Source organism: Gavialis gangeticus, unplaced genomic scaffold (assembly GCF_001723915.1).
Source record: "Gavialis gangeticus isolate Ggan-Ray unplaced genomic scaffold, GavGan_comp1, whole genome shotgun sequence".
In the NCBI taxonomy this organism is placed as follows: domain Eukaryota; kingdom Metazoa; phylum Chordata; order Crocodylia; family Gavialidae; genus Gavialis; species Gavialis gangeticus.
This window is the reverse complement of record NW_017729033.1, coordinates 4,045,611-4,055,769: the sequence shown is the minus strand read 5'-3', so window position 1 is coordinate 4,055,769 and position 10,159 is coordinate 4,045,611. Positions and strand designations below refer to the sequence as shown.

Below are 10,159 nucleotides of genomic sequence, written 5' to 3'. Positions count from 1 at the left end.
GATGATCTGCTCAGGTCCCTTCCGACCCTAGAAACTATTGGGTCCGCGGAGGGGGAAAAGAGGCACAGAGACCGAGTGCAGTGCAGCCCTACAGGGAAAGGAGCTGGACCCTGCCCTGTGGAGAGGAAAGGGGATGTAGCCTCACCCAGAGGGTGAACGGGGTGGGGGTGGGGGAAGTAGGTGTTACCCAGCCCCAAAGGGGAGGAATGGGATGTGAAACAACCCTGTGCAGAGAAGGGGACACGGCCAGGCCTCAACGTGGCCCCACGGGGGAAAGGGGCACGGCCCAATGGCAACAGGAGAGAAGGGGATACGGCCTGGCCCTGTAGGGAGAGGGGACGTGGTGCAGGCCCATAGGGGAAAGAGGGCATGGGCCGAGACCCAATTCACAAGCAGGGGGGCTCGGCCCCACAGGGGAAGGGGGCAGAGCTTGGCTCTGACCAGCTGCCCAGAGAATGGGGTTTGGGGATTTGGCAAGGGGAAAGAGTGACTGTATTAATGGCACTGTCCCTGCTGCCAAGTTTCCAGACCCATGGCAAACCCCGTGGACCACATACGATGGTTCTGCAGACCACGTCTGGCCTACAGGTCAGAGATCTAGCACCCTCGCTCTACGCTTACATCAGTAATACTATCACTTTGTGGGGGTGTTCTGATTTGGGGGGGGGGGCGCAGCTTGTGTGTGTGTTCCACTAACTGGCAATAGCAAGTTACCACAAAGTACCGGCAATCAATTTAGATCTGCAAGTTAAATCAGGAGGTGTCTCATTAAGTCTGAACAATTTCATTTCTTACAATTCATATTTTTTTTTTCAGATGGCTTGCACTATATTTTGAGTTGGCTGGTAAAAGATGAGCATTAATTCAGATGTAATGAATGCTTCTGAATTGAGATGAACTATGCAAAAATTTTATCTTGCTCAGAATAAATCGAAGTGGCAGTGGAACATCTGGGTTAGAATTGTCTTGCTTTTCCATGTTGTAGAATACTGTGTAAATATAAGGCTAAATGTACAAAAAAAAAATAATTGTTGGGATCCTGTAGAAAAAAGCAGTCCTGCGTCAGTGACAGTCCTGTCTGGCTCCTGTTGACTGTCACTGATGCAGGGTTGCTTTTTTCTATAGGATCTCAATGATTGTTAATATACCCCCTACCCACTGTCACATTCCACATCAAGGGAAAACAGCTACATTAGTTAAAACTGATAGAGATAGATAACACATGTTGCATTATTCATGGCTGCAAAGAAGATGCACTCAATGCATGCAATTAATTAGCAGTCCCTCCCCCTCCTCTCTGCCCCTCACAGGCAGATAACATTTCCGATGATGAGCCACAGGTGGTAAGTTCCACTTACGACTCAGGAGCTGTGGTCTCAGTATCACCGCTCTATATAAAAATACACATTCTAAATTAATAGAACTCCATACAAAAATTGTAAACGACATGCAATATAGGAAAGTGTCCCAAATGATGCTATAATAGTTATTACTGGACATCAAGTAATAGAAGTAATAAGACGCTGATAGGACATACTTTAACTGCAGAAATACAAAACTTACCTGTTGTCTGTTATATGGCTTGAAATCATTCCGTGACTGAAATAACTCCTGAATGGCTGCAAAGAGAAACACAATTTTGCTTACCCAATCAAGAAAAAGAACACAGAAAAGATTTCAGAGCATGAGATGCTGTTGATATGAATAAGAAATGAACTCAATACACAGCATAAACAACCCCAACCCACCTGCAAACTACATACATAATCACACAATTAGAAGCATTAAACCCAATAGGAACCCCTGACAAGTATTATGAGCAGATACAATGGCAGCATCTCTATGCATCCCATCTCATCGGAAATGATGTAAAACCTGTCATAAATTTAAAATCCGATTTTCCTATCAGCTGTTGTATACAATAATTCCTACTACCAAAATTAAATTAAACAGATATGTATCTGGATCTGTTAGAAAGACAGACGGCACAAGTAAAAATGTATTATCAATGGGAAAAAGGCACTCAATTTTGAATGTAGCAGTAGTGTCAAACTAGATAGACTCATGATAATAATACACTAAAGACAGCCTGCATGATACAGGTTAGGAAAGAAGGGATTCCTAAACCTACACACTGGAATAGGTAAAACGGTTTATTGCAAACATTCTCTGAATGAATCGGCAAATGTAATCTTGAAATTCAAAATGTTCATCTAATAAGCATACCTCCCCCGCCTGAGATTCGGAGAGTTCCAAGATGAAAGGAATTTCAGTATCAAAACCAGCAAAAAAGCAGGTCCACTGGTGTTCAAAAGATGTTAAATCCTAACGAAAGTGGAGGAGAAATCATTAGCTACCGTCTTGTCGGCATGGCAGTTAAGTTCACAGATAATAAACAACTAACACAACTGGAACAGTTTTATTCACATTTCAACTATGTACGCTGCCGTTTCATGACCACTTCAGAGACTGGCAAAAACACTGGACACGTCTACACGTGCGCTTTAATGTGTATTAGCCTATTTTGATGCACATGGGAAAAAAAAAAAAACAAAACACACAAAAACTGTTCTTTTGCTAATGCACATTAAAGTAGGCACATTAAATGCACCTTTTTCTAGTACCTCACGATGGGATGTACTAAGTTTAATGCACATTACCTAAAGCACATTAATGAATATGGAGATGCACACATAAGTTTTTCCAATCAAAACTTAATGTTAACTAGAACAGGGGTGGCCAACATATGAATGGTGCCACAAGTGACACAGGCAGGCTCTGTGGGGCACGCAGCAGACCAAACCGAGACGGGCAGCACAGTGGCCGATAGGGGAGAGAGCAGAAAGCAGAGCAGCCAAGCGAGCAGAAGTGGATCAGCTTGGCACTTAGGAAGAGCGTAGTGTTAACTTGTGGCATGCCTGCCGAAAAGGTTGGCTCCCACTGAACTAGAAGATCTACTTTTCATTTAAGGAAAGCATTGTTCTAAGGACTGGATACTTAACTCCAGTCTAAAAACAGGAGGATTCTTAATTTTTTTATTTTCTTTTTATTTAAAAATCTATTTTATATACACACACACACACGTGTATGCACATAAATAAACTGAAATTTTAGAAGTGTATTTGTTTTAATTTCACTCAAGAGGAGAGATAAATGGTAAACAGAAACAGTGATCCAACAAGCAAGTATTGTGCAATGGACTCAAAATAAAGGAGAGAAAGATCTATTCCTAAATATTCATTTTGAAACAATCTAACATGAAATGAAGACAGTAAGATTGTACATGAAGAGGAGAGAAAGAAGAAAAAGTAATTTCTTGTGACTGAATATTATGTTCAAGAAATAATCTTCCTACATTCCTTCACCTCTACCACTAAAGCTATGGGTTTGAGGAGCAAAGTACACGCACTGAGTATACTAAACAGCATATACAGAATGGAAATGAAATGATCCGTACAGATTAATAGGAATTTCATAAGTTGAGGAAGTAGAAGTTAAAAATCAACTACAAACAGTAAAAAAAAAAAAAAAATCTGCATCAAGTTGATGAAGCAGACGTGTGAAAACCACATGAACTGCATTACAGAATTACAATAAAAATTTTAAAGTGCTCTAAAATTATTCATAATATAAATTAAGGCAGTGGATGGTTTTCCATAGTTTTTATACATTAATCTGGAGGATCAGGGTTAAAAATATAATTATAACAAAGACTGAGTGTGCTCTTTTAAACATGGCACAAATGGTAAAAATGATAGGCCCATATTAAAATGTAGTAAGGTTATGTAGAAGACAATTCTTACAGCTATTTTATTAATGCAGTGCTAACAATGAGCTATATAAATGTATAAGACTAAATGTGTTACGCTGGCTAACCTTAACTGCATTCTTACATGGCATTTTAATGTCTCAAAAAACCTTATTATTACAGAATAAGGTGAATCTATTCTGAAGAAAATGAGTTTATCTTATAAAAGAAACTTCCAATTAGTTAGAACAACTAAGACCAACAGAGAGAGTGTCTTCCACATAAGATATTGGCTTTCTAGGGCAGAATAAACAAACATTACTTTTATTAGTTTTTTCTAGCAAGTTGCTATACTATTTACTCCAGATTTAAATCCACTTGGTATTTTGTCTGCTTATGAGACAGAATTTTAAAAGCAGAGACAGAATTTTAAACAAGTTTTTAACACTAAACCAACTACAGAGCCATTGACATTGACTAGGTTTTTACAGCAAGACTGACCTCAACAGAAGCAGAACTAGACCAAATCTGGGCACTTCTAAGAATTTCACCCTGAATCTTCAAACATTGAATAGACGCTGGATCAGTGTAACAAGAAGCTACAGTCTTACCTTTAATATGGGGGGGGAGAAGCGGAATCTAAAAGGGTACAAAAAGCATGTTCTGGTATGCAAATAAGATCTGATACCCAATTTCAAATGCCAACATTTTATTTATTTCAGTGGGATGTGCATGTGTTCAGATGTTTCAAGACAGATTCTTATTCAAAGAACAGCACCACCTTCATACGATGGAAGTCTGTCATCTCAAAACCACAATGGAAGGTACCTATTGGCAACTCTATTTGGAGAAATGGTCAGTCAATTGAACTATTCACTTCTTGGTCGCAGGCTCATTTCAGGACAACGCTGGTGATTTATGTCAAGTTGAAGTCCTATTAAAATTTAAACTGCTTGGAACAGGGATCTTCTCTTTTACATCTGTACAGTACAACAGATTCTAGATCAGTGGTCACCAGATTCTAGAGATCAGCGGTAGATCCCAGAGTCTCTTGAGGTTGATTCCCCACCCCAACCTAGCAAGTCAGTCAGTGGGGGAGCACAGATCTTGAGTCCCTTTTAAATTTCAAAAGTGATCTCCATCCTAAAAAGGTTGGAGACCACTGTTCTAGATCCCCAACTGGGCCCTCAAACTATGAAAAGCAACCAACTGCAAATACTAGAGATGTAATACAAGTTCATGTGGCAAAAAAAAGTTTGACTGACAACTTACAATTAATTAGAGAGGCCAGGAACCCAGTACGTAAGAATGACGCTACAAATCTGACAGGGTATAGGTTGTATGCGTGTTGACATGGGTAGACAACCTTTTTTGGGTAAATCTGATCTCTTTTATTAGACCATCTCAAATAGCTGGGAAGCTTGCAAAGAAGAATTTTTCCAACTGAGTTCATCTAATAAAAGATATCAGATTTACCCTAAAAACCTTGTCTGACTATAAATCTGAACCTTACAAAGAGTTAGGCTCCTTACAAGAATACAGCTCCTCTCCACCTACAGCTTTACAGTCATTGTTTTATGTTAAATTGTTCCAAAATGTATACTCCATAAGCAATGTAAGGAAGTCACTAATTTCTATTCTTCATCCTGTTCTATTATTAATAAGAGATCGGGGCTTTCAAGCATGATAACATTCTTAGTGAACTGAACTGCCTGAAAATGTACAGAAGTGCACATGCAAATTAAATTGGCTATAGTTAATCATGACTACCTTATCTAAAATCATTAGTGATACAGTCAAAAAAATATATATTTAAAACTGCTTTGGACCTATTCTAGTTTTAGGTAATTGAAGCACCACACTGGAATAAATTAGGCAGAATATACAGAAAACTTGTTTGAAATTTCTCAAATTCCTTTCATACTGGATTTAGAAAGCCAATATGAAGCCTCAAACTGGGGTTCGTGTCCACGAACCCCAATTGCCAATAGAAATATGCTTCTAGAATATTACTGCTAACTTAAGCTCTTTGAGACACTTTAAGCTACCTCCTTAGAAAACGAGACTTATTAAAAAAATAATAAATGTGACCACTGTGTGTCACTCTTGGTCTACTTCACTAGAAAGAAGGTATAAATCAGTATGAAAATTACTTTTTTTGTGATAAAATTGTTTTTGTTGTAAGACATTCTTTTAACAAACTGAAGAACTGTTATCAAAACTATGCTGTGCGCACAGTGCTGGGATCTAAAGAATACCTAGCAAATGCATTTAATTGTAAGAATTTTCTCCATAGGCTTCACAAGGCATTAAGTAAAGCATCATTATAGTGCCAAATGACTTCATGAAAGGGGAAAAAAAACCCCCAAACAAATGAAACAAAAACCCAGAAATCCACAAGCCAAGAGTAAAGGGAGCAAGCACACTTCAGCAGGCTGCATTATATAACCAAACCATTTTGCTGCTTAGATGCACTATTTAAAAGTGACACTCTCTCTCTAAAAATGAGCTAATTCAACAAGTCAAAAGGTTTCATCTGCATTACCTCAAAAATCAAGTCCTCCAGGGAAACAAGATCCATTTTGCTGTATGTTTTCCACAGATCAATACTGACATCCATTAACTGAAAAAAAGACATTTTTTTTTACAACAAAAAGCACAAAAGAAGTGTTATGTATACAGGTTTACACTAAATTCAGTACCGAGATGTGAAGTTTTAAAAAGCTAGTCCTGAGAGTATTAGAGTTTACAAAAAGTGGTATGAAAGGGTTGCCAATTTGAAACCGAATGCAATCTACACATTCTGAAATAATCACCACTGTAAAATTGATTTCCTTCATGCTGAGTGATAACATGTAACAGATTCACAGCTTTATTTGAAACTTTCTGGACAATCCATATCCCCAAAACTTTCCAGAGTCAAACATAAGAATGAATTAATTGGTGAGAAAAAGAGAGATATTACTAGGCAAAGCCAAAGGGCAAGAGAGGTAAGATTTCAGATAAGAGTCAAAGTGAAATAAGAAAAACTGGAACTGCACATTAGGTAACGCTTTCTACAACTGGAAGGGCTGGGGGGCACACACATACTGAACTAAAGGAAAAGGTAACTGATATATTTCCCTCTATAGGTATAGGGATCCTGGTTTTCTCTAGTTAAAAAACAAAACAAAACCCAAATTCTCTGATAAAAGTCCCAAATTCTCCAATTTAAATCCCCAAATCTGTATTTTTAAAATGAAACGCAGAGAGAGGGAGAGGGAGACGGATCAGTTGAACAACTTTTTATTGATACATTTAGAATTTTAGAGCAATTGAAATTGCTACCACTGCCCCAATAATTATAATAAAATCAATTCTAAATACCTATATATTTTGGCCTTTGATCTCGGTTTTATTTTTATGGAAAATCTGAGGCCTCCCTGCCCCCTTGCTACCCAGAACATGGGTTAGGGTTAGGGGGTCCAGCTGTACCTGCCCTCCACCCCACCCCCTGCTTTGGGGCTCTGAGTAGCCCTGATGTGTCAGTGCCCCTCACTCCCAACCCATTGTCCCCTGCCCCCCCAGTGCCCCTCACTCTCTAGCCACAGCCCCCCACCTCCACTGGTGCCCCTCATTCCTGACTCACAGGCCCCCCCAATACCTGCTGGTGCCCCTCACGTCCGACCTGCAGCTCCCTGTCCCTGCAGCCCTGCTGGTACCCCTACCAGGGCTACAGGACCTGGCAGCTGTATCCTGCCCACGGGTGCCAGCTGCAGCCAGCCAGCAGCACCTGAGGCCCGCCTGCTACACACAGGAGGTGGCAGCCACTGCAGCCAGAGCCGGGGGAAGACCATGGACGCCACCCAACTCCCACCCCAGTAGAACAGCTAGAGTGGAGCCAAGCAGACCTCATGGGGGCCAGAGGAGGGTGCAGGCTGCTCACTGCGAGGCTTGAGGCTCCCTGCCCTGCTGCCCTTCCCTCGGGTGCTTCTGCAGCACAGTGGGCAAGACCTGGCATAGGAGGGTGGAGCTGAGTGGGGAGACGCAGTTCTGCTGCCACTGGGAGTCCTATACCACCTGCGCTGCCATGGTGAGGCACCCCCTGCCTGCCAAGCAGCAGCAGAGGTGGGAAGGGGGGTGCACCACAGCAGCATGGAGTTGTGGCCCTTTGTTGCTGCCAGGTGGGCAGGTGGAGTCTCACTTTGGCAGCACGACTGGCATGTCAGCACTGAGATTTCCACGCAGAAATCTGAGGGGACACACGCCCCCCCCCCAATGCGTCACCAATGAGCAAACCTAGACCATGCCCGAAGGGTCCCCAAACCCTGGCCCTCCAACCCCCTCATCCCATAGAGTTATCATTATCCAGCTGCCAGGCCTGTTGCCACCACCCTGCCTGGCTACATTGCTGGTCATAGGCATGAGCACTCACATGCACGCATGGTACCCCCTGCCTCCAAATCACCCTCCTCCCCACTCCCCCCAGCCCCAAGCAGCCCCTTGCAAGCTGGAACTCTGCCAACCTGCAAGCAGAAACCCACGCTTTCCTACTTCAAGGGGGAAAAGCCGGGGGGGGGGTTCTTTAAAGGGGAAAATCCACCTTTTTCCACAGGAAACAGAAAACCCTGGTAATCAGAAATGTCAGTCACCCATTCAATTAGAAATATTAAAACCAGGAATGCTGACATACATAACTGCTTTCTGTATTTTTGTATATTTTAATGATGAATTAAAATGAAGCTTGAACTGAAAGTTTAAGTGACTGCTTTAATTAATCATTTCAGTTACTATTTTTCCTGGATCAAGCAGCACAGACAGACTTATGACTTGTCAACTGTCATCTTCTCAACATACATACTGAGCATACCTATACCAAATTCTCTAAATAATAATGCCAGGAATACTGCCACGTTTGTATCATCACATACTTCAATGTTATGCTAGCATAACATTTTAAGACTAGAATAGCAGTATTAAAAAAAATTAAGCAAGTTCATTGTAAATTGAATAAAATAGGGTTAAGAGGCTCCACTTTTCCACATATAGGAAAGGTACTACTAGAGTCTGAAGAGCTAAAACTAATGGAGAACAATAAACTCTCAGGAAGCTGGTAACATCTTTATTAAAAAAAAAATCTACCAAATGACTTCCCAAAAGCATTACTTGTTCCCACTGGTGACGTACAGCAGCTGTTTAACAGCTGACAATGCCAAACAAGTATAGCAGAAGTTAAGTTTCTTATTTCCACCATAAAATCACAAGGGTTTTTTTTAAGGAGGAAGAATATAAGAACTCATATTGGAATTTAGCTGAAATGCCTTGTTAAGTATTTCTTCTTTAAAAGGAGCAACAGAAATTATCAGAACCCTTGCTTTTCATCTTCCAGAGATCTAACACCACAATGCTCTACCTTTATATAATTCAATATAATTTCAAGTGCCATCTATATTCCTTAGAAGCCTCCTATAGAGTCATAGTTTTCCTGGCCCCAGAGAAGCCAGTGCCAAAACACTTCTTATCTACTTACAACAAAATCAAGATTTTACCAGTAAATTTTTAAATCCAGAAGAGAAAATTATTTCGTTATACCGCTGTTATGCACAGACCTATAAAGAACTTGCTTAGTTTATGGGAACAGACAGGTGCATAGAACAAGATTACATGTCTGCTCTAATGATGGTAAAAGGAAATGAGAAAAGGCAAGTATGAGGATTTCAGCAGAGGAATGAAAGCAGGAGAGTATATGAATTAAGCAGAAAGATAAGCAGGCACAGAAGTAGTCACAGAAGGGACAAAAATGTTACTTCAGCAAGACAGTGAGGGGTTATAAAAGTTATCAAAACAGAAACAGATGACCAATCATTTCTTACTGCTGGTAAAAGTGACGATAGCCAAAAAAAACAGGAAGGGGGGGGGGGGAGGCCAACAATGATGCCAAGTGGAACTCAAAAAAGAGAAGAGAATCCACACGTGGAGATCAGGAAGACTGTAATAGCAAAACAACAGAACGATGGCCAGAGAAAATTAGGGAGGTTTGCACAGCTCTGGAGGTGGTCCAGGAAGAAGAAATGAAATGAGAAACAGATTACAGAGGAAAACTCTGTGTAAGTATTTAGGGTTGTTGGTTGTAGCCATGTTGGTCTAAGGACAAAGGCAGACAAGGTTCTTTGGGCAGATGTGATATCTTTTATTAGACAAACTGAAAAGATGGAAAAGATTTGCCTTTGCAAGCTTTCGGGCACAAACACCCTTCTTCCTTGCTTTGTGCCTGCAAGTTTGTGAAGAACAAATTTTCCCAACTATTTAGTTGGTCTAATAAAAGATATCACATCTACCCAAAGAACCTTGTCTGTCTATGCAAGTATTACATATAGCACCCTGTTCAAATTTGCTGACAACACTAAGATGTGGGGGGAAGCAGGCACGCTA

The 10,159-nt window shown here is 40.7% G+C and overlaps 1 protein-coding gene across 1 annotated transcript in view; it reads right to left on the bottom strand.

Moving 5' to 3' along the window:
• CUNH20orf194 (chromosome unknown C20orf194 homolog) overlaps positions 1-10,159 on the bottom strand; it is a 149,989-nt gene that overhangs the window by 86,682 nt on the left and 53,148 nt on the right. Inside the window, exons 7-9 of the mRNA XM_019526048.1 lie at positions 6,294-6,371; positions 2,227-2,325; positions 1,564-1,619 (exon numbers count right to left, since the gene is read on the bottom strand). Coding sequence (XP_019381593.1) covers positions 1,564-1,619; positions 2,227-2,325; positions 6,294-6,371 — 233 coding nt within the window. The remainder of the gene's footprint in view (positions 1-1,563; positions 1,620-2,226; positions 2,326-6,293; positions 6,372-10,159) is intronic.